This window comes from Hibiscus syriacus, unplaced genomic scaffold (genome assembly GCF_006381635.1).
Source record: "Hibiscus syriacus cultivar Baekdansim isolate YM2019G1 unplaced genomic scaffold, ASM638163v2 tig00110879_pilon, whole genome shotgun sequence".
Classification (NCBI taxonomy): domain Eukaryota; kingdom Viridiplantae; phylum Streptophyta; class Magnoliopsida; order Malvales; family Malvaceae; genus Hibiscus; species Hibiscus syriacus.
Window position 1 is genome coordinate 40,342 of NW_024062895.1, and position 25,633 is coordinate 65,974.

At 35.5% G+C, this 25,633-nt stretch overlaps 2 protein-coding genes across 2 annotated transcripts; one reads left to right on the top strand and one right to left on the bottom strand.

The window, feature by feature from the left end:
- Nucleotides 1–9,157: 9,157 nt before the first annotated feature.
- LOC120144029 (metal tolerance protein B-like) lies at nucleotides 9,158–11,653 on the top strand. Its single transcript, XM_039158192.1, has 2 exons — nucleotides 9,158–9,173; nucleotides 10,422–11,653. Exon 2 carries the CDS (start codon nucleotides 10,426–10,428, stop codon nucleotides 11,545–11,547), a length of 1,122 nt encoding a protein of 373 aa, XP_039014123.1. The 5' UTR covers nucleotides 9,158–9,173; nucleotides 10,422–10,425; the 3' UTR covers nucleotides 11,548–11,653.
- Nucleotides 11,654–12,070: 417 nt separating this feature from the next.
- On the bottom strand, nucleotides 12,071–13,977 carry LOC120144076 (ras-related protein Rab11C-like). Its single transcript, XM_039158230.1, has 3 exons — nucleotides 13,806–13,977; nucleotides 13,546–13,728; nucleotides 12,071–12,739 (listed from the first exon to the last, which is right to left on the bottom strand). Exons 2-3 carry the CDS (start codon nucleotides 13,708–13,710, stop codon nucleotides 12,254–12,256), a joined length of 651 nt encoding a protein of 216 aa, XP_039014161.1. The 5' UTR covers nucleotides 13,711–13,728; nucleotides 13,806–13,977; the 3' UTR covers nucleotides 12,071–12,253.
- Between the last annotated feature and the right edge of the window lie 11,656 nt (nucleotides 13,978–25,633).

The window sequence follows — 25,633 nt, forward strand, 5'->3', positions numbered from 1 at the left end:
GACTGTCGCAACGAGAGAAATGAAAATCGCAACGAGAGAATCGCAACGCGAAATGAAAATCGCAACGAGAGAATCGCAATGCGAAACCAAAATCGCATTGCGATTTTCATTTCGCGTTGCGATTCTCTCGTTGCGATTTTCATTTCGCGTTGCGATTCTCTAGTTGCGATTTTCATTTCGCGTTGCCATTCTCTCGTTGCGATTTCATTTCAACCAAAAGACAAAACAGTGTTGCAAATTTTAGTTTCAAGAATAAACTACTACTTTTATGTTTTGTTTTTGGTATATCTTCACAGTGTAGTTTTTGGTATATCTAACTTGGTATGTTTATTGTTTTTGTAGAAATTTTTTTTCGGCTCAATTGACCTTGAGAAATAAAGTCAGCCTGGCCACTACAATTGCTTCGAAGCTTTCACCTGCTCAAAGACAATTGTTTGAGGAAACCTGCTTCGGGCCATGGCTGAGAGTACAGCATCCGGGTGGAGATGCTAATTTGACCCATTTGTGGCTTCAGACCATGACATCAAATCTACCCGACAGTATACAACGTGGTGAGGAAGAGATATGGTTTCATTTTCCACCAGCGTATACTTGTTTTGGGCGGAAGGAGTTCTGCTTAATCACTGGTCTACGATTCGGACACGATGATGTAGGCCGTACACTCGTCATATCGCCCGCCCATCATGGTTATCCCGGGTTTTTCCGGATGAGTCAATGGAGAAGCCGAACCTACATGTCGACGACCTGAAGAAATTGTTTAATAAGAAAGCTGGTTTCACTCGGATGGATGACGTCGATGTTGTCCGAGTATGCCTTCTACTACTTGTGTATGCCGGCTTTTTAGGCAGAGAGGCCAGACAACCTATTCATCGGGAGCTAATAATATTGGTAGAGGACCTGAATGCATGGAATCTGTTTCCGTGGGGTTCGTATATATGGAAAGCTACCTGGACTAAGTTGTCGTCTGCCTTTGATGACCGCAAAAGTTGCGGGGCGATGGGTCCAAATACACTTTGTCAGGCTTTGTTTGGGCCTTTAAGGTAAGAATTTCTATATAATGTTTCTAAAATTATAATTAATTTTTAACAATTACTAATTTTGTTATTATATTGTTTGTAGATTTGGAATTCGAGGCTTTCCCCAGCATGCGTACATATGCAATAAAAACGTCAAATGATATTCCCAGGGCTATTTCCTGGAAGAGGAAAACTCTGTTGGATTGGGAAGACTTAATACCATATGCGACAATAAATAATGTAAGTTAACACAAATACTTTCATATAATATATAAACAAGTTATTAATAGTAGACGTTTAACTTTGTTTGAGTTTTTATATTTAGGAGGCCAACATTCCATTACAAAGACTGACACCCACGGAGGAAGAGCTTGCCACTGATTGGTGGCAAGCTAGTCAGAGTTTTTTTGATGGCACGGATGATGAGCAGCATCCACTTCCTCCAATTCGAGAGCCATCACCTCACCTAGAGCCATCACCCGATCGACCCGACTATACACCTCTAGAACGAGAGCCATCACCTATCCCGTCACATCATCGAGCCTCTTCTCCACCATCACCTCATGATAGGCGACCGGCAAAGATGCCACGACTCCTATCTCCCTGTTCTCTACCTCCACCTCAACGGGATGAGTCAAGGGAGTTACGTGATGAGGTCAATGCCTTGCGTGAGGAGATCGGTACTCTACGCGATAACGATGGTGCATGGCGTGTGGAGGTGTCAACTTTACGTGGTGAGGTTGCCGCTCTACGTGAGATGATAGTATCGTTGCAGAATGAGGTTCATACTCTACGCAACGAGGTAAGTTTAAGATTTTCCATATTTAACTTAATGATAAATTTACTCGTAATTTCACTTAGATTAGCCATTTCACTTAGATTGCTTAGTAAATTTATTCGGTTGCTGCCAATTCTGCTAAACTGTGTATTCTTTAACACTGTGAAATAGTATTTGTCTTTGTTTTGTCTTTTGGTTGAAAGTAAATTTGTTCGGTTGCTGCCAATTCTGCTAAACTGTGTATTCTTTAACACTGTGAAATAGTATTTGTCTTTGTTTTGTCTTTTGGTTGAAAGTAAATTTGTTCGGTTGCTGCCAATTCTGCTAACTGTGTATTCTTTAACACTGTGAAATAGTATTTGTCTTTGTTTTGTCTTTTGGTTGAAAGTAAATTTGTTCGGTTGCTGCCAATTCTGCTAAACTGTGTATTCTTTAACACTGTGAATAGTATTTGTCTTGTTTTGTCTTTTGGTTGAAAGTAAATTTGTTCGGTTGCTGCCAATTCTGCTAAACTGTATATTCTTTAACACTGTGAAATAGTATTTGTCTTTGTTTTGTCTTTTGGTTGAAAGTAAATTTGTTCGGTTGCTGCCAATTCTGCTAAACTGTGTATTCTTTAACACTGTGAAATAGTATTTGTCTTTGTTTTGTCTTTTGGTTGAAGTAATGCAATCCATTCAAGTTTCAATTTGCAGAAGAAGAAATAGTTTACTTTCGCAACACGAAACTTAAAATCGCAACGCGAAACCAAAATCGCAACGCGAAATGAAATCGCAACGACAGAATCGCAACGCGAAACCAAAATCGCAACGACAAGATCGCAACGCGAAACCAAAATCGCATTGCGATTTTCATTTTGCGTTGCGATTCTTTCGTTGCGATTTTCATTTCGCATTGCGATTCTGTCGTTGCGATTTTTATTTCGCGTTGCGATTTTGGTTTCGCGTTGCGATTTTAAGTTTCGTGTTGCGAAAGTAAACTATTTCTTCTTCTGCAAATTGAAACTTGAATGGATTGCATTACTTCAACCAATAGACAAAACAAAGACAAATACTAACTTCAGGGTATTAGTTTGAAACATATTTTTCTTTGTTATCTGATGCATTTTGTGAACTATGATAGAATAATGACTTGGGTGAATACAATGCAAGTTTGAAACATATTTGTCTTTGTTTTCACTGTTTAAATATCATGTCTGTTTATTTACTGATTTTTGTATTTAATTATTTAGCGGCCCGATAGAGTGGATGCTTTACGTCGGGTTATGCTTGCACGACGGAGTTCACGCATCAGACAGCGTGCACGTGCTATTAAGTCTCCGTACACCCCAATAGTGCGAAGACACCGCAAGAAGAAGCCCGACTCGCCTGTCATCCCTCAAGAGTCCACTCCTATCGTTGAAGAGGCCCCCCCTATCATTCCTCGAGAGTCCCCTCCCACCGTTCAAGAGGCCACTGTCATCATTGAAGAGGTCCCTCCCACCATTCAAGAGCCCGATTCACATGGCGTCATATGTAGGCTTCTTGAGAAACCCTCTAACGTGCCGGACATGATGGATTCAAGTTGGCTCTCGTATGAGTTACCGGCCAGTACCATACCGGTATCTGAAGAGGAGAGGGATCAACTACCGGACACAATTCTGGATAACACCCTTTGGGCTAAGACCGCTGTTGATTTTTATCTACATGAGCAGAGCCAGGGGTGTTTCACTGACATATGCAAGCTCACCGATGATATCTATTTGTTGCTTGATCGGTCTTGGTGGGGCGTATTATTAGGGGTCGAAGACAATGGCTATTTCGATGGAGGGGTAAGTCTTATATTTTTCTTATATTTCAATTTGATTAATTTTTTTTTTTAAATTTATGTAAGTCACTAATATATGTCTTTTTTTGTAAAACAGCATATCGATGCGTGGGTGACACATCTTCTAATAATAAGAAAACTTAAGAAAATAAAAATATACGATATACAATTATGCCGACGTCTTTTCACGCCGTTCACTTGAAGAAGCACGAGATGAATCATTTGATTTGGGCAATGGACAGCTAAACTTTATCCTGCATGGTGGGAGGTCGATAAGGTTAGTATTATTTTAGATTGAGTTTAAAGGTTTTATGAAATAAGTGCGCAAATGAATGAATTATTACTTATGATTGCAGGTGTTTATCCCTGTTTTGGAACGTAAACATTGGATTCTCGTCGAGCTTCAGCTCCCATCCCTTAAGACAATAGTGTATGACAGCATGATAAATTACATATCATTGGCTGATTTAAGAGATGTTATTAAGGGATGGAGCTCTCATTTGGCTAAAATTCTTGGATGCGATCAATTATTGGACTCGTTCTGGAAACAAGAAGCCAAAGAAGCTCAATATTAAGTTATTAGAGACGAGACCACGCCACAACAAACGAGCGGAGCCAGAGGAGATTGTGGTCCTCTCGTATGCTTGGTGTTGGAGCGTTTGACGACGGGAAGCATCAAGTATCTACCTCCCACCGATAGAGATAGAGCTGCAGTAGGCTTGTGGTTTCGGCATTATATGGCTAAATCGATATATACGAGACGCTGCCTACCTGCATCCGCGTTATAAAAATGTCCATAAACAATTGGTAAGTTTATATACTTTTGGTTTGAAAATGTTTGGTTAAGTACCTAGAATTCAATAATTTGATGTTTGTAGGTTTTAGATGTGTAGAAAGTGTTTGAGCAAATGTTTGGTTTCTGCAGGTTAATCTCAGAAGTGAACTGCGTGAAAATGATGTATGGCTGCAAAAGTTGATTCAATAGTTTTAATTGATTGTTTTTGATTGTTTAATTGATTTGTAAAAGTTGATTCAATAGTAGATGATCGGAAATAAGAATTATTGCTTATTTTTTGATTGTTTAATTGATTTGTAAAAGATGATTTGTAAAAGTTGATTGTGTAATTGATGCGAATATAATTCTTATTTGTGCTTGTTTAATTGATTGAAATGTAATGGTTGATTTTGTTGATTTCAATCTGCATTATGTTGAAGGAAAAATTGACTATCGCAATGCGAAATGAAAATCGCAATGCGAAATGAAAATCGCAATGCGAAATGAAAATCGCAACGAGAGAATCGCAATGCGAAATGAAAATCGCAATGCGGAAATGAAAATCGCAACGGGAGAATCGCAATGCGATTTTAATTTCGCATTGCGATTCTCTCGTTGCGATTTTCATTTCGCATTGCGATTTTCATTTCGCATTGCGATTCTCTCGTTGCGATTTTCATTTCGCATTGCGATTTCATTTCCGCATTGCGATTTCATGTTGGGATTTTCATTTCGCATTGCGATTCTCTCGTTGCGATTGTAATTTCCGTGTTGCGATAGTCAAATGCATGCCTAATAGTGATAACAACTGAATAACAAGAGTTGGTTAAGTCAAAATGGTTGGCCTGAGTCATTAATTCAACTGAAAATGTTAAAAGTTCACACATAAAATCCACATAATACAACGTTTGCATTTAAAAATCACCTAAGTTAACAGTCCCAAAAGGTGAAGCCAATTGTGATTTTGATGAGGATCCATATTTTGGTAGAGGAAAAGATGATTTTGATGGCACTGGTGATCCACATGTCAACCTTGTATGACCACTTTCCTTGCACCGACTACATGTCGATCTCTTCTTCTCTTCACCCTTAGACGGTATACGATCGTGACTTTTTGGTCGGCCAGGTAGCCTTCTGTCCATGGCTGGTGGCAAAACTGTTTGTAAGTCATCTGGTATGTCCCACTCAGAAGGATGTGGAATAGGGTAGACAATCTCGGCATAAGTCTGTCGATAAACTTCTGTAGTGTAGCAATCCATAGCGTATGCGCTTGAATCATCTTGGTTTAAATGAAGAGCAACTTTTATAACATGGCCACACGGATAACCAGTGTTTCCATTTCATACAACTACACGTCTTTGCATTTAGATCGACTAGCCCATTTAAGTTATATCCAGTACTTGAAACAAAGTGTTTGAACATGGTTCAACTCTCCATGACGTTGACTTCACAACACGTTTCGTTATCTTTTTTTCAGTCCATGGTGTACACGATGTTCCAATGTTCCTGTAAATTTAAATAAACAATACTTAGTAAAATATATAAATATGATAAGTTACGAATTCAAAGAAATAATACCTGCATGGTTTCTTTCTTGTAGTACCACTGTTGAATAGAGGCTCGAAAAAACTCCATTAACATAGTAATGGGTAATTTCCGGGAATGACGACTTAGAGCGTTGATTGATTCTGCACTATTAGACGTCATGAAACCATATCTTGCTCCAAGTTGATGTACTCTTGACCATCTTTCAAACCCGACATCTTCTAGTGTTTGAGCACACTGAGGCAAAACACGTCTTAAACAATTTATATGCTTATTGAAATCCACTTCCCGATAAGCTTTTACAGCCTTCCAGTATGTCCATTTGTGCTTTTTTATACCAGCAGACCTTGATTTTAGATTCTATACAAATGAACACCACAAAGTCCATGAAAAGCATCTGGGAAACACCTTCTAACAGCGTTGTCAATTGAGTTTGCCCTATCAGATATGATTGTCAGATTGCTAATAGGACCTATGCAATCCCTAAGATGCCCCATAAACCATGTCCATGAATCAGAGGTTTCAGATTTGCCAACCCCGTAAGCTATTGGCAATATCCCATTGTTAGCATCCATGGCTACTGCTAATAAGTTTACTCCAAGGTATCGACCTTTCAAATGTGCTTCGTCAACTATAATAACTGGGCGCATGCAAGTAATAAACGAACGAATCTACAAAATAATATACACAAGAAATATAATCATTTAAATGTGAATGCATGTAACTAACAAAAATGAGTCAACAAAATTATATTGATTTACTAACCGTAGCACCAATGGCGATAAACAGCAACTCAAAGCGTCCATCTCTATCTGTTTTGATATGAGTTACTAACCCAGGATTTTTCAGCTTTAAATTGTGACAATAAGCCGGCAGTTGGGCAAACGATGCTTCTGGCGACCCCCTCAACAATTCCAAGGCATAACATTTGGCTCTCCAAGCTTGAGAATATGATATACTAATCTTGAACCGAGCATTCATGTCAGTCATAATTTCATGTCCCCGATATACCCTGCCATTCAAAAACATTAACTCAGCCAGAAAACCACCCAACACCTTTTTGTTTGCCTGTCTATGGTGAGGAAAAACTTGGGTTCTTGAACATGTATGTTTATCAATAAAAGTCCTAACTTGAAACATTTCGCAATCTTTTATTCTCTTTGCAATCATTCGCCACATACAGTTTTTGTCAATCATACACCTTGTTTCGAAACGATCTTTGCTTGATTTGTTAACTTTTAGTTGATAGCCATCTTCCACACATTTCGTATACAAAGCTATCTTCAAGTCTTCCTTTGTATCAAAACAATCATCTTTCTTGATACGAATAACTTTTGTGTAACAATCAACTGCTTTCTTTACCAACTCTTCTTCCGGTATCTGAAGTAATTCTGGCATATTCCAGTTATACGCCCGTGGCATTTTCTTTTCTTCGGGGATTTTTTCTTCTTCTTTCTTCTTCAGGATTATATGAATTACAAATGGATGTTCAACATGTTCATTCACAGTCGTAACTTCCTCCTCATTATCATCAACAATACATTCTTCGGCAACGGCTGTTTCATCATCAAAATTCGGGTATTGACCAATATCAAAATCATTACACGCAGGGTCTGTTTCTTCTTCTGAAACATCATCAAAATCCGTGTATTGACCAATATCAAAGTCCGGATATTGACCAAGACCAAATTTCGAATACTGACTAGTACTCACAATTTTTTCTGTTGGCTCATCATCGTCTAACTGGTCAATACGAAACCGGAATTTGGTGCTGAAAGTTGATTGGGATTTGGATTAGAGAAAGGTTGTGGGTTTTGAGAAAAACTTAGTTGATTACTACCCGCTACTGACCCAACAATACTACTTCTAGGTTCAACAACATACAATGTAACATCATCTTGTGAAACACTAATGTAAGCAATGAATCGTTCAACATCTTCATTGTCGGTTAACAATAAACTTTACCATTTCTCTGATAAGATGGCCTAAATCCACTTAGGGGCTCTAAATTCAATTTATTTGAAACACGTAGCATTAGAGTTTCATAAGTTAACTTTTGTAAAGACAATTTTAGTTGAAGATTCATGGGTAAAGGCATATATTGTAAAACACCATGAACATTATCCCATGACCCTCCAAAACACAAATCTATCCAAACATGATCAACATTAGATGATTTCATGGTTGTAAATTAATTTACTAAACAGACGAGCTCGAAACTAAAACCTGTTGCCGGATTGGGAAGGATGTCGTTGGATATAGGAACGGATGTCGCCGGAGAGAGTGATAGATGGAGATGGAATGAGTTGCGATTTAGGGATTTAGTTTATGATTTCAGTGTTATATACCCAAAATTTCAGTGTTGTGATTTACAGATTCTCGTTGCGATTTACGGATTATCGTTGCGATTTACAGATTCTCGTTGCGATTTACGGATTATCGTTGCGATTTACAGATTCTCGTTGCGATTTACGGATTATCGTTGCGATTTACAGATTCTCGTTGCGATTTACGGATTATCGTTGCGATTTACGGATACGCGTTGCGATATACGGATACGCATTGCGATTTACGGATACGCGTTGCGATATACGGATACACGTTGCGATTTACGGATACGCGTTGCGATTTATGTGTTCGCGTTGCGATTTTCATATTCGCGTTGCGATTTTGGAAAATCGCAATGCGAATTTGTACTATCGCATTGCGATTTTCAAGAATCGCGTTGCGATTTTGGAAACTGATTTGCGATTCTGGGGATCGCGTTGCGATTTTTATTTCGCGTTGCGATTTTGTTGGTCATTTTGGCAAATCCAAAAAAAGTTGGTTAAAATCGTATATTATAACTTTTTTTTGGCCACTGAGACGATTTTCTCTTTTTGTTATTTATACGAGGGGACAACAGGCTGGTCGGCAGAATCCATTTCAATCGATTTTTGGCGCGTGTAATGTAAGCTTTCCTTCCATTTCTTGCGGAACTGAAAAGTGAGGAAGTCTATATAAATTCAAAATACGTCTTATGAGAAGGAATATATTATTTTCTGGAAACTCGTAATAATGTTTCAATGTCTGCATCATTGCTGATTCCCAATAATGTTTCAATGTCTGCATCATTGCTGATTCCCACATCAGAAATTTCCCTTTTTCTATAGAATTTGACCTAATCCCAATCTATACAGCAAAATTGTTTGAATTGTCTCCTTTCATGATCGGACCTCTGCTCTTTTCTGGATCCTTCAGCTCTGGTTCTCTGGTAAATTTATCCGTTCTTTTTAGCGTTTCTCATGAGATTTTGTGGAATGTGTATTTGTTTTGTTGCTCTCGAATTGTAGCTATAGAGATATATGTTTAGCTGGAACAGGAAAGGGGGGGGGATTTTTATGCATTTTGGGAATACGAAATTTAGATTTCATTTGTTATTTATGTAAACTGTGACAAGGAAATGCATACATCATATAATTTCAAATTCTCAAATTCATCATTGAATAGGGATCTCTAACAAATTTATGAATTTGATTACAAAACTGCACTTTTAAAATCAAAACCCATATTCCCATGTCTCGACACAACCTTAAGCTCTTTCCCCCCTCTTCCATGTATCTTTAATGCCTTAGTAAGTAAAGACTTGTCTTCTTTGTGGATTTGATTTCATGGCCAGTTACCTTGCTAGGTTTGTGTATCATATGCTGAAATTTTCAACATTGAATGAATAAATTCAGTACCTTCAATTTACCAATTTCATGCTTGAGGTTTTTATGCATCGACTTGGAGGGATGTGAAGTCAAGGAACAAGAAGAACCCAAAAAGAAAATCGAGAAAAAAATTTCAGTATATGATTGTTATTGAGAAGTTTGAGGTTCAAAAGTATTAACAGCTATCATACAAGAGAAGTAAATTTTGGGGTGCATATATACCTTTAGCATTACATTTAATGCATCAATTCACCTTTTGAATTTAACTTTAGCCTGTCACTATGAGAGTAAAATATAAGTCCCCTCTATAGTTGTTCTATTATATTGAGTTGAGAAGCTGCAAAGATTAAAAGAACAATATTGACGCATAGATAAGGGCTTCTCATGTTGATTTTGATGTGTGACTTGAGTAGTATCTGAAGGGTGAAAATTGATCTGGCTGGCTGAGCCTATGTTCTTGTAGGAGGTGGATATCAATAAGCATAGTTTTTTTTTTTTTTTTGGTTTAGTTTGTGAGCTATTGTGTGTAATCTGATCTGTCTTTTAATTTAGAAGAGACGGATGATATATATTGTTAGTTCTTTGGCTGTTCAGTCCTGTTGATTTAAGAGCTTTGGTTGTGCATAAAATTTGGAGAAACTTTCCATCAAGTTAAAACTGTGAGTGAAACTCAAAAGGAATTGATCGATTGCTCCGAGCTTCTATTGATGCCCTTGATCTTTACAAGATGTTTAATCTAAAGTTTTTGTGTTAAGGGTTTTAACTTCATCTTGTTTATTTGTTTGACTCAATATGGTCCTGTTGTGAAGGAGGATGAATGCTGAAAAAGACCCCATTTTGAGATTTAAGGATCAAATGAAAAACGAGTTGCCACTGATCTCTGAAGAAAACACTGTCATTTTGATTCCAGTAGAGTCAAAATGCTTCTCTGTTTCTACTTCCTTGCAAGAAAACATTATTTTGGAATCAAAGGAACGATGGAAGTCGGCATCCCAACTTTCTGGGCTTATTATTTTCTATCTTATGGTGATATTAGTAGAGATTATTGGTGGAGTGAAAGCTCATAGCCTTGCGGTTCTGACAGATGCTGCCCACTTGCTCACTGATGTTGCTGGATTCTCCATATCTCTTTTCACGGTCTGGGCTTCAGCATGGAAGGCAACATCATACCATTCCTTCGGATTCAGTCGTCTTGAAGTCCTGGGTGCTCTTATATCTGTGCAGCTCATATGGTTCATATCTTTACTCTTAATTTATGAGGCGCTTGACAGGCTTCTCCACGATAAAAAGGAGGTAAATGGGGCACTCATGTTTGCAGTTGCAGCTCTTGGATTTGTTATCAACTCAATTTTAGTCCTTTGGCTGGGTCACGACCACAGTCACCATGTTTTCAGGGACAGTCATCACCACTGCCATCACCATGACAGTGGTAAACCTTGTGAGTTAGGCGAGGAAGATGAAACTAGTCTAGTGCCAAGTAGTACAACGAAGAAGATATTGAACATAAATCTCCAAGGAGCTTACTTGCATGTTGTGACTGACCTAATTCAATCTGTCGGGGTGATGATTGCCGGAGCTGTTATTTGGCTAAAACCGAAGTGGTTGATCATTGATCTACTCTGCACCCTTGTCTTCTCAACGTTGGCCCTAAGTACCACTCTACCGATGCTTAGAGATGTTTTCGATATATTGATGGGAAGGACACCGAGAGACATTAATATTGAGATCCTGGAAAGTGGTATCAAGGGTATCGATGGAGTCGAAGACATTCATGACCTCCACGTATGGGCAGTAACTGTAGGGAAACTTGTATTGTCCTGCCATGTAGCTGCTAAGCCAGGAGTCGAGTCTAAGGAGATAATTAGCAAGATCAGGGATTACTGTGAAAAAACATATAAAATTCATCACATAACTGTACAAATCGAGCAGTTATAACAGAGGTAAATTTTAACAAGGTGTCAGTGACAGGAAAGATCGGATTTTCGAATCCTACCAAGTGTATGCATATCAACTTCTTAATTTATTACCCCATTAGCACATCTTTCTTTACTTTGTTGAGCTTTTTGTTTTGTTTTCATTTTAACAAAGCCAATATCCTACAACTGATTCAATGAAAGATCCATTTGAATCAAACCTGCCAAATTTGGACCGAACCCGGAAACCTCACTCAATCAAGTTTAATCCGAATCTACTCGACCAAAACCTAAAAATAAAACCCAAACTCAACCAAATTTGAAATGACCGGACACGAAATCCAACTCAAATAGACCCAATTGGCCAAATTGTCAGTTCTAATTTGAACCTTTTAATTCTCAGAACCATTAAAGTACAAAATATGAAGTATAAAAGGAGAGGCACTATTATTACAAGTTAAAGACTTGATCAAAATAACCAATTATGCTTCTATGTTTCTAATAGCGACTTCCCATCAAAATAACCAATTATGCTTCTATGTTGCTAAGATCGAAAGTATAAGCCGGCCTTATCATACAACTAACAAACAAGATGGTTCTTTAGAAAGCAAAAAAAAAAAAGCTCAGTATTCTACATGTATCTTTCTCAGCCAAAAAAAAGGGGAAAAGAAAAAGGACAACTTGCTAACGATTTTTTTTCATTTCCTCAAATATAACCTACCACCTTGTTAAGTAGAACAACATCCTTTTTTAGTGTTTCCTGAGGCATCGGAGACATTAATGGTGGTTCCTTGGCTCGGAAGCGCAACACTAGCAGCTGCTTCCTGGGTTGCCAATGCTTTTTTGCTTATGATATGGTAAATCTCATTCAATACGGTTTGGAATGCCTTCTCGATGTTTGTTGCTTCCAGTGCCGACGTCTCGAGAAACAAAAGACCTTCCCTCTCAGCTAGAGCATGACCATCCTCCTCAGAAACCGCTCTGAGATGATTCAAGTCGGATTTGTTTCCGGCCATCATGATTACGATGTTAGAATCTGCATGGTCCCTCAACTCGCGCAGCCACCTTTGAACATTAACAAAGGTTTGCCTCTTAGTTATGTCGTAGACAAGAAGAGCACCAACAGCTCCTCTGTAGTAAGCACTAGTGATAGCTCGATATCTCTCTTGGCCTGCTGTATCCCAAATCTGAGCCTTAACAGTCTTTCCCTCCACCTAAATCATGAAAAATGATAGAAATTAGTTGCATAATACAAGCAAAACCAACAGTTTACCAAACTGCATAACCATGAGCACTAACTAACAAAGATAAAAAAAATACTTTGGATTAAAGGGTAGAAAATATGGATCATATTAAGGGGTCCTAACAACTCTACAATGACAAGCCAACAAATCACAGTTTGGACTTTTTCAGAACCAAATCAATTATGTCATAAGTCCGTAAGAAACAACAATATATTCCATATTATTAACATTGGAATAAAACAGCATAATAAAGGCCTGGATCAATAATAATAACTTAATTTTCAATTCAATATGCTTTGAATTGATCAACTCTCCCACATTTCTTACATGTAGAAACTGTTACTAAAAATTAGACTGAATAATTCCTATATTCATATCATATTTCTGAACTAAACTACAATGCTAAAGTCGACGATCATCACTCTCCGATCATCTTTTTTTCTTGCCTAACTACGTTGTGTTCTAAACAAACTTCAAAATTTAAAATCATAGAGCAAGAAAAGGCAATCGGATTCCTAATTTAACATTACTGAGATGTCTCTTTTAGATACTCCTAATTATGCAACTAAGTAGCATAAAGTTCACGGTCAACTTAATCATGCAAAGTTCCCCTGAAGTAAATTAGATCATAAGTATTTCTAAGACAATAAAATATCAAGAGGATGATTTATCACTCAAAATTCAAGGAACTTCGAGAACAACTAATTTTTCAGCAGGAAAAAGTAAACATGCACGAAGACGAATCAATGATTGAGTTGATTGAAACTATGATAAACCTGGAGGGTTCTAGTAGCAAACTCGACGCCAATTGTTGATTTAGATTCCAAACAGAACTCGTTTCTGGTGAACCTAGAGAGAATATTCGACTTTCCAACTCCAGAATCGCCGATCAACACGATCTTGAACAGGTAATCGTACTCGTGATCTACTCTATGCGCCATTCCCCTTCTCTCTCAAACCTGCAAGATCCAAAAAAAATCAATCAATCTAAAAAGAGAAAAGAAGAAAACATAGATACGGAAGCTATTGAACTTACTCGGAGTGGATAGATCGAGAAGAGAAAATCGAAGAAGAAGAAGAAGAAGAAGAAGAAAATATAGTTTTGGAGAAATTATACTGAAAGTTTAAAGAAAAAGGAAATTAAGTAAAAGGAAGAGTTGTGGACTGAAAAGAAATGGAAAAAACGATGACCATTGGAGAGAGGTGGAAAAGGGGGACTTTGATTTTGATTTTTGAAACGGCCGATTTAATATATAGATACGATTTTTGGCTTTTAGTGAGGGAAATGACGTATAACGGTGCCGTTTAAGTGGGCAGTTGGAAAAATGACAAATCGGAAATGTACAAATATGAATAGAATCAGGCTGGCATGGCAGCTGTTATGCTGCGACAGTGGATGAATGAATACACATAATGTAATACGCTACAATTTCAGGATAAACAACAGTATTAGTCACTGCGTTTTGATCTTGTTTCTGTTTTAGTAACAACAATATAAAAAGTTGTAACTATGACATCAAATTTCTCACTTTTAAAAAAAAATTATCTAAAATTTGATTATTTAATTGCACACAATACTTAAATAAGTTTACACGTGAAGTGATATATCAATTAATATTTAATTTTAAAAACAGCTATCAAAGAAGTATTTGAAATGGAATGGTATCTCAACTAAGTTTTTATATAGATTGAACGTTATCAAGATGATAGGTATTTTCTATTGATCGTTGAACATGCTGATTGAACATCTTAAAATTTATTTTATTTTAAAATGATTGAAAAATAAAAAATCATATAGAAAATTAATTCAACTTATAAATAAAAAAATAATAATAAAATTTATAATAGCTCTAATATTTTTCTAAAAATCAAAAAATTAAGGGAAAAATGAAAACTAAAAAATAATTAAGAGCATACAGAAGTATACAAATATAGTTTTTGAATATAAATAATAAAAAAATTATAATATAAATTATAATAATTCTAAAAGAATCTTAAAATATCTATAAGAAATTATAAAAATTATAAAACTTAAGTATAATTATCTTAGTGTTGATTAGTTGTAATATTCTTTTATATATATAAGTATGTAATCTATTGAATGACTAATCTAAATAGATTATTGGAGAAATTTATAATGAGATCAATCATTTCATTCCAACATGCTTTATTTATAATGTTAGGATTCAAACTCTAAACATTGTTTAAGAGATCTAATGTCTCATTTTGTATGATAATTCAAAGAAAATTATAAAAATGTTGGTCTATCTTAATAAGACGCTAGATCCCTTAAATAGCACTCAAGGTTTAAATCTTAATGTTGTACATGTCCCTACTATAAATTTCTATAATTTATGATCTGAATTAATTGTCCTATAAATCAAATACAAATGGTTATTAAAAAAAACCTTAATGTCACAACCAATCAAACACTATAATATTATAACATGAATGTGGAACCAGCATTACTAAGCTGATTAACTGGACTTTTGGTATGTGTAATATCCTTCCTTTGATATGCAGAGATAGTCCTTCATATGCAGCTGCCATTTTAGTGGCAGTGAACAATTGCATCCCACTTTCCCTGCGGTCTTGCCTTTCTTCTCCAATACTGCTCTGCCATCATTCCACAATTTGTTGGAATGTGTTATTTTCCATGAATATTTGCTTCAAAGCTTCAAATTCAGATCTTATGCAATCCCATGCCAAGTAACAGCTAGATTCGGCACATTCTTCGCTCGAGTATGCAACAGGCCGACGCTCTCGGTGTGGATCACATCGTACGGTCTTCCGGTCAAGGTGTAGAGTCAAGGCATGATTTTCGAGCCCCCCCCCCCCTCCCGGTGCACGAGATCTATGAGTCCATTTCTTAACTAAAAGAGCAATTTTAAGGATCCGAGGAGGGTCAGTAGAGAAAGAAGATTCCAAGAATAAGGGAACGTGAGTAAATCAATGACTTCCTTCTGCTTCTGCATCATTATAAGGTTTATGGAAAAGCAATTGCTGGAAAAATGAGACCAAAAGAAGATTGAAATGAAAGAAAATGCAGTAGAAATCATGGGACCTGAACATGGTAACAGTAATCACACCCTTTGCCATGAAAAGTTCCTACAAAAGATATTGCCTATCAACACATCTGAATGAAGATGAAAAGTTATTGGACTTAGTTTCAGATTCAAGGAACTAGCACATGGCATAAGAAAAGGAGCAGAATCCATGAAACCAGCCACTCTCGAAGGAGTAAATAGACCAGCCTTAGCAAGTTGTCATTGAAAATCCCAACAATATTTGCCATTTTTTGCGGAAAAAAGATAAAAACAAAAACGCCGTAGCTGGGATCAAACCCAAATTGCCCGTGTGACAAGCGGGAATACTCACCACTATACTACAACAACATTGTTAAAACGATTTTTAAACATTTATTTAATATTCAAAATTTATTTTACAAGCTAGTATTATGAAAAGCTAGCAGGTGGGAATGCTTATCACTATAATACAAAATTGTTGAATTCCATTTTAAAGTTCTTATATACCATTCAGGGAGGGTAATCAAAATGTTGAAAACATTTTGATGTTTTGATATAACAAATTAAATATAAATGAATTTTAAGATTTTACAATCTTTTTCAAAGTATATTCGATTCAATTATTCGAATTTCAAAATATTACTCCAAGTTTTTCAAAGATCAATTTCAATCCTTACTAAAGTGTAAAATTGTGTTTTAAACTTAATTATTTTTGAAACAATTTTATAAAGTATTTTGAACCAAAAGCGAGCCAAAAATTAAATTTTCAAAGGGATGTATCGATGCATTATTTGATGTATCGATGCACACCCTATTTCGAATGCATTTTGTGTACCGATGCACAACCATGCATCGATGCACTCTTGAATTTATTGAAACATCGAATGCATTTTGTGTACCGATGCACAGACCATGCATCGATGCACTCCTGGCTCTTTTGAAACATCGAATGTAATTAGTGTACCGATGCACCCCAAGTGTACCGATGCACAAAGTCTTACAACGGTCGAAATATTTGAATTTACACATAGTGTACCAATGCACCTTGATGGTATACCGATGCACACACGCTCCCAACCAGATTTTTAAATGATAATTACACAATAACGACTCTATTGACTCATTAATGATCCCCAACGTTCAGAAGTGATTCAAGGTGTATTTAAACAAGCTTAGGAGCCATTGATCAACAAGAATTAAGAAGAAAAGCTAGAGAATCGAAAAGAAGCTAGAGAATCAAAGAGAAAGTATCAAACCTCAAGTTTGAGCATTTCAAGCCAAATTTTGATTCAATATTCATTTTGCTTTCAAGAACACTTGTTGTGCTCAATTGTATTCATTTTTTAGTGTTCTTTCTTTGTTCTAGAATTGTGCAAACATCTTGTCTTGTGAGGTTTTTCTTTAAGTTTGCAAATTTGTGTATTTCTCTTTTGGAGAGAGTGTTCTCAAGAATTGGGGTATAGTTCTTGAGGGGGTTATAAAGTTACTCTTTTTCCTCAAAAGAAAGAACAAATTAGTGAATTTTGGAAAATCCTTAGTGTGGATAGTTAAGGTAGTGGACGTAGACTTTGGTTGAGAAGTCGAACTACTCTAAATCGTTGTGCAAATATTTTCTATTTTCTACAAAAGCTTCCACCAAAATTTTAATTGCAATTCACCCCCTCTTGTCTATTTCGTCGATCGATTAACTCAACAGTTGGTATCAGAGCCTCACTCATTTGAAGGTTTAATCACATTTAAGTCGATTCTGAAAGAGTTATATCGATATTCAAGTCATCAATGGCCTCCACTTCAAACTTCGACTTTGGTATTGATTCAATGCCCGTTAACAAGCCTCATTTCTTCAATGGGCTAATTATGCTTATCGGAAGAATAAAATGAGATACTTCATTCAAGCAAGTGACATGGGAGCATGGAATATCATAGAAGATGGATACATCATACCTTCTACTCCTTCAAGATCTTGGAGTGAATAAGATACAAGAATGTTCTAGCTCAACTCAAAGGTTATCCATATTATATTTTGTGCTCTTAGACCGGATGAATACGAGAGAGTTTCATCTTGTACAACCGCCAAAGAGATATGATATAAACTACAAGTCATTCATGAAGGCACATACGAGGTAAAAGAATCTAAAATTAGTCTTCTAACTCATAACTATAAAAATTTCAGGATGAAACCGGATGAAGATATCAAAGCTATGACAAATAGATTTTCCATGATTGTCAATGGTCTCAAATCATATGGAGAGATCATTTCAAACGATAAGCTTGTGAGGAAGTTAGTTTACTCTCTTATGAAAGCTTGGCAATCAAAGAAAACGACAATCATCGAGGCTAAAAACATAAAATATTTAACTCTCGAAGAGTTAATTGGTTCAATCCTCACTCATGAAATGCTACTTCAAGATGAGGTAGACCTCGAGAAGATTGACGAGACGAAGAATGAGAAGGAGAAAAAGAAGAATGTGTGAGTTTCTGTCAAATTACAAGATAAGAGAGTGATTCGGATAAAGATGACGATGACTAGGAAATGGCATTATTTGCCAAACGGTTTAGAAATTGATGAAGCCCAACCGAGGAAGAAAATTCAAACGAAATGAAGGCTTCAAAAATGAACCGAATGAGAAAGACCCTATCATTTGCTACGAGTGCAAAAAGTCGGGTCATGTCAAATACGATTGCCCACAATTGAAGAAGAATGGTCAATCGAAGAAAAAACACAAGGCTCACGTGGTTACATGGAGCGATGATGAAGGTTCTGATGAAGAGGAACAAGAAGTAGCAAACTTGTGTTTGATGGCCATCGGGGAAAGCTCTCAGGTAACCTCTAGCTCATTTAATTTTGAAGATTATTCTTTTGATGAGCTATTAGAGGAATATATTGGGTTGGCTTCGGATTATGAGAAATTATTTTTAAAATACAAAAATGATATTTCAAAATTGAAAATTGAAAATAATCTCATATCCAAGACCAACAATGATCTTGAAAGTAAAATTAAAGATATGAAAGTCAAACTAGATGAGTTTGAAAAGAAAAATTTTGATTTTCATAATTTACTTTCAAAGGTCAACGATAATCATCAAAAAGAAATTGATGAACTTAAAACTTCTTTTGATAAAGTTGGGACAAAACGTTTTGAAAATGGAGAAAGTTCAAAATCCAACTTTGTTAGTGTTGAAAACATTTTGATGTTTCGATATAACAAATTAAGACAAATAAATTTTAAGATTTTACAAAAGCTTTTTCAAGTATATTCGATATAATTATTCGAATATCAAAATATTACTCCAAGTCTTTCAAAGTTCAATTTCAATCCTTACTAAAGTGTAAAGTTGTGTTTTATACTTAAAATATTTTTGAAACAATTTTCACAAAGCATTTCGAACAAAAACGAGCCTAAAATCAAATTTTCAGGTAACTGTACCAATGCATAAATCAATGCATCGATGCACCCTTGTTTTAATTGAACATTGAATAGCTTTTATGTACCGATGCACATACCATGCATCGATGCACTCCATATACTATTAAAACATCGAATTGTTTTTATGAACCGATGCACAAACCATGCATCGATGCACTCAAGCTTGTTTGAAACATCGAATGCATTTCACGCATCGATGCACCCTTAGTGCACCGATGCACTAAGTGTTCCAATGGTCGAAATATTTGATTTTACACTTGATGCATCGATACAGCTTGACTATGCATCGATACAGCTTGACTATGCATCGATGCACACACGCTCCCAACTGATTTTATTAATTTTTTTCACACTTAAACATCTCCATTGACTCCACTAACCATCTCCAATGTTCAAATCAATTTAAGGAGTATTTAAACAAGCTTAGAATCCATTGATCAACAACAAGAAACAACAATCAACAAGAATCAAGAGAGAATCAAAGAGAAAGCACCAAAACTCAAGTTTGAGCACTTTCAAGCCTATTTCATTTAATATTCATTTTTGCTTTCAAGAACACTCATTGTGCTTAATTGTATTATTCTTGAGTGTTCTTTCTTTGTTCTAGAATTGTGCAAACACATTTTCCTTGTGAGGTTTTTCATTAAGTTTGTAAATTTGTAATCTTCTCTTTGAGAAAGTGTGTTCTCAAGAATTGGGGTATATTCTTGAGGGAGTTGTAAGGTTATCTCTTTGGCCTAAAAAAAGAACAAATTAGTGAATTTGTTGGAAAATCCTTAGTGTGGATAGCTAAGGTAGTGGACGTAGACTTTGTTTGAGAAAGTCAAACCACTCTAAATCGTTGTGCAATTACTTTCAATTTTCTGCAAAAGTTTCCACCAAATTTTTAATTGCCAATTCACCCCCTCTTGGCCAATTACATCGATCGATTAACTCAACAATTAATATCAAGCTTGACTCATTTGAAGGTTTAATCACCCTTGAGTAGATCTGAGAAGAGTTACATCGATAATCAAGTCATCAATGGCCTCCACTTTAAACTCCGACTTCGGTCTTGATTAATTGCCCGTTAACAAGCCTCATTTCTTCAATGGAGCTAATTATGCTTATTGGAAGAATATTATGATGCATTTCATTCAAGCAAGTGGCATGGGAGCATAAAATATTATAGAGGACGGATACATCAAACCTTCTACTCATCCAAGATTATGGAGTGAAGGAGAAACAAGAATGTTCCAGCTCAACTCCAAAGCCATCCATATTTTTTTGTGCTCTTGGACCAGATGAATATGGAAGAGTTTCATCTTGTACAACCGCCAAAGAAATATCAGACAAACTACAAGTCACTCATGAAGGCACCGACGAGGTAAAAGAATCTAAAATTAGTCTTCTAACTCATAGCTATGAAAATTTCATGATGAAACCGGATGAAGACATCAAAGCTATGACGGATAGATTTTCCACGATTGTCAATGGTCTCAAATCATATGGAGAGATCATTCCAAATGAAAAACTTGTGAGGAAGTTGGTTTACTCACTTCCAAAATCGTGGTAATCAAAGAAGACAACTATCATCGAGGCTAAGAACTTAAAGTCCTTAACCCTTGAAGAACTAATCGTTACTCCTCACTCATGAAATGATGCTTCAAGATGAGGTAGACCTCGATAAGACTGATGAGACACCAAAGGAGAAGAGAAGAAGAAGAACGTTGGAGTTGTTCTCAAATCCATAAAAGATGAGAATGATTCAGATGAAGATGATGATGACGAGGAAATGTCATTATTTGCCAAACGATTCAGAAAATTAATGAGGCCCAACCAAGGAAGAAAATTCAAATGAAATGACGGCTTCAAAACTGAACCAAAGGAGAAGGACCCAATCATTTGCTACGAATACAAAAAACCGGGGCATGTCAAATACGATTGCCCTCAATTAAAGAAAAAATGGTCAATCCAAGAAGAAGCACAAGGCTCATATGGCTACATGGAGCGATGAAGAGGAACAAGAAGTAGCAAACTTGTGCTTGATGGCATTCGGGGAATATTCTCAGGTAACCTCTAGCTCATTTAATTTTGAAGATTATTCATTGATGAGCTATTAGAAGAATATAATGGGTTGGCTTCAGATTATGAGAAATTATTTTTAAAGTATAAAAATGATATTTCGAAATTGAAAAATAAAAATAATCTCATATCCAAGACCAACAATGATCTTGAAAGTAAAATAAAAAATTTGCAAATCAAACTAGAAGAGTTTGAAAAGAAAAATTTTGATTTGCAAAATTTACTTTTAAAGGTAAATAATGATCATCAAAAGAAAATTGATGATCTTAAAGCTTCTTTTGATAAAGTTGGAACAAAACGTTTTGAAAATGGAGAAAATTCAAAATCCAACTTTGTTAGAAAAAGTTTTAAAAACTACAATCATAAAGGTCCCTGAAGAATCTCTAATGGAAAAATCATTAGAAGTATATGGGTTTCTAAAGAACTCATTACTACTAAAGATAAGAATATCCTACACAAATGGATACCTAAAGGGACTAGGATTTTGGAAACTAATGAATATGGACCCAAAAGAATTTGGGTATCAATAATGAAAAATTAATCTATGTTTGTAGGGAAATGAGCATTGCTACAAGGCACGTGAAACAAATTCAAACTCATGGTACCTTGATAGTGGATGCTCAAGACACATGACCAGAGACAAAAGCCGGTTCATAGAGCTCAACGCCAAAAATAGAGGAGAGGTAACCTTTGGTGATAACTCAAAAGGTCACATTGAAGGTATAGGCATTATAGGTAATACCTCTTCCATACAAATTAAGAATGTTTTATATGTGAATGGATTAAAGCATAATCTATTGAGTATTAGTCAATTGTGCGATAAGGGATTCAATGTCATGTTTGATATTAATGGTTGTAAAGTCATTGACACTGCATCTAATCAGGTTATGCTTGTTGGTCATAAATAGGAAACATTTACATGGTGCATTTAGATTCTATAGACATGACTAATTTATGCCTAGTTGCTAAGGATGAGCATGATAGTTGGTTATGGCATAGGAGACTAGGACATGCTAGCATGAGCGTTTTGTAATGGTTAATTCAAGGAGACTTAGTAAGAGGATTGCCTAAACTGAAATTTGATAATGATAAAATCTGTGATGCTTGTGCTAAAGGAAAACAAAAATGAGTTTCTTTTAAATCCATTAATGACGTATCCAATAGTAGAGTATTACAATTGATCTATTTAGATCTTTTTGGGTCATCTAGGACTACTAGCTTGGGTGGAAAACAATATGCATTTGTATTGGTAGATGACTATTCTAGATATACTTGGGTTCTATTTTTAAGTACTAAAGATGAAGCATTAGAAAAATTAATCACGTTTTCAAAAGTAATCCAAAACGAAAAAGGTTACTCTATAACTAATGTTAGGAGTGATCATGGAACTGAATTTGAAAATCTTGGATTTACTGATTTTTTAATTCTAATGGTATTAGCCATAACTTTTCAGCACCTAAAACCCCTCAACAAAATGGAGTTGTTGAGAGGAAAAATTGAACTTTAGAAGAAATGGTTAGAACCATGCTTTGTGAAAACAATTTGCCAAAATATTTTTGGGCGGAAGCCACAAAACCGCTTGTTATGTTATTAATCGAGTAATGATTAGGCCTATTTTGAAGAAAACTCCATATGAACTTTTTGAAAATAAAAAGCCTAACATTAGCTATTTTCATCCTTTTAGATGTAAATGTTTTGTTTTAAACAATGGTAAAGACAATCTTGGCAAATTTGATGCTAAAGTGATGAAGGAATTTTTCTGGGTTATTTCTTAAATTCTAAAGCTTATCGAGTTTTTAATAAAAGAACTTTAGTTGTAGAAGAGTCTATACATGTTGTTTTCGATGATAATCCCCTTCCGAGGAATGATTCTTTTGTGAATGATGATGTAGATATTATAAACATAAATGATGTTGGACATGACGTTGGAGAACCATCATCAAAGGAAGAAATGAAAGATGAGGAAACTCAAGATCCTCTCGAGAATCCAACCATTGAAGAAATGGAAGTCTCTTACCCAAGGAATACAACTATGTCAAGGATGGTGAAATAATAGGTGATCTATCCAAAGGGGTAACAACTCGATCTTCTCTTAGAAATATTTGTAATTATGTTGCATTTATCTCATGCATAGAGCCTAAGAATATTAGAGAAGCATTAAATGATGAACATTGGATTATGGTTATGCAAGAAGAGTTAAATCAATTTGAGAGAAGTAAAGTATGAACATTAGTTGAAAGGCCTAGTAATAAATCTACTGTAGGTACTAGATGGGTATTTAGGAATAAACTTGATGAAATGGTAATATAGTGAGAAACAAGGCTAGACTTATTGCTCAAGGCTATACTCAAGAAGAAGGTATAAATTTTGATGAGACATACGCTCCTGTAGCTAGGATGGAAGCAATTAGAATGTTATTAGCATTTGCATGTTTCAATGAATTCAAATTATATCAAATAGATGTTAAAAGTGCATTTTTAAATGGTTTTATAAAAAAAGAAGTGTATGTGGAACAACCTCCTGGTTTTGAAGACTCAAAATTTCCAAATCATGTTCTTAAATTGACAAAAACGCTTTATGGTTTAAAACAAGCTCCTAGAGCTTGGTATGAAAGATTGTCAAACTTTTTGACACAACATTGTTTTTAAAGCACAAAGGTAAAGATTTATTAGTAGTTCAAATTTATGTTGATGATATAATATTTGGTTCTACTAATGATGTTCTTTGCCAAAATTTTCTAAGCTAATGCAAAGTGAATTCGATATGAGCATGATGGGGAGCTCTCATTTTTCTTGGGACTCCAAATCAAGCAAAGAAAAGATGGCATTTCATCAATCAAGCTAAGTACGTCAAAATATGCTCAAGAAGTTTGGACTGGAAAACGGGAAGCCTCATGCCACTCCAATGAGCTCATCAACAAAGCTTGACAAATATGAAAGAGGTAAAAATGTGCATGTTAAATTGTATAGGTCAATGATTGACTCTTTGCTTTATCTAATCGCAAGTAGACCATACATTATGATTAGTGTTTGCTTATGTGCTAGATTTTAATCATGCCGTAAGGAATCACATTTACTAGCTGTTAAGAGAATCTTTAGATACCTTAAGATACTCCTAGTTTAGGACTTTGGTATCCTAGAGACTCTAGCTTTAGCTTGCATGCCTTCTCTGATGCAGATTATGGAGGATGCAAATTAAATAGGAAAAACACCTCTGGTACTTGCCAATTTCTTGAAATATGTTGATTTCTTGGTTTTCAAAGAAACAAAATTGTGTTGCATTATCTACCACTGAAGCGGAATACATTTTAGCAGGTAGTTGTTATGCACAAGTTTTATGGATGAAACAATAACTTTTTGATTATAGAATTGAAGTAGGTACCATTCCTATCAATTGTGACAATACTAGTGCTATTTGTCTAACTAAAAATCCCATCCAACACTCTAGAACTAAGCACATTGAAATTAGACATCACTTCATTAGAGACCATGTCACTAAGGAAGATGTAGTTCTAGAATTTGTTGATACTTTGCACCAATTAGCAGGTATCTTTACAAAACCATTAGACAAAGAAAGATTTTGGACACTTAGAGAGAATTAGGTTTAACCGACCTATCTTCACTTAGTGTTTAAAATAAGTTTAGCATTTTTAAATTAGATTTGAAAATGCTTATAATATTATTTAATTGCATTCTTTGCTATTAGTTAGGGGGAGTTTATGATTCTTAGTGAAAATTAATTTTATGTTCAAATGTAGTTTAAGAATAAAATTGATTGATTGAACATGATTAATTTTCAATATATGAGTTGCCAATATCACTAGAGCTAAATTATTTAGTATTTTAAGTATTTAAAACGAATATTTGACATTTTTTGCATAATGCATCGATACACTATGAAGCTGCATCGATGCATCCCTTTGAATGTGCATCGATACATCATGAAGATGCACTGATGTACTCCTTGAATGTGCATCGCTGCACACTGCCATGCATCGATGCATCCGTCGGGTTTTGGGATAAAATGCTTGTTTTCCTTCATTTTTCTCAAACCCCTAAAATACTCTCAAACCACCGTTCGTCCTCTCTCTCTCTACTCTCAAATTTGACTCAAAAACAAATGTTTCAAGTCGGATTCTTCGTGCATTACATCTTCAAATCCTGCTGATATCATTGAATCGTGCAAAACATCTCATTCTCACAAATCTGAATTTTTCAAGGTATTTTTCTAAAAACCCCTATTTTATCAAATTTTGATTTTAGAACTAGTTTAGATTAGTTCTAGGATGAACATTATATCGGACATTGATTGTTTTGTGTTTAGAAACTAGATTTTATCAAAAACAC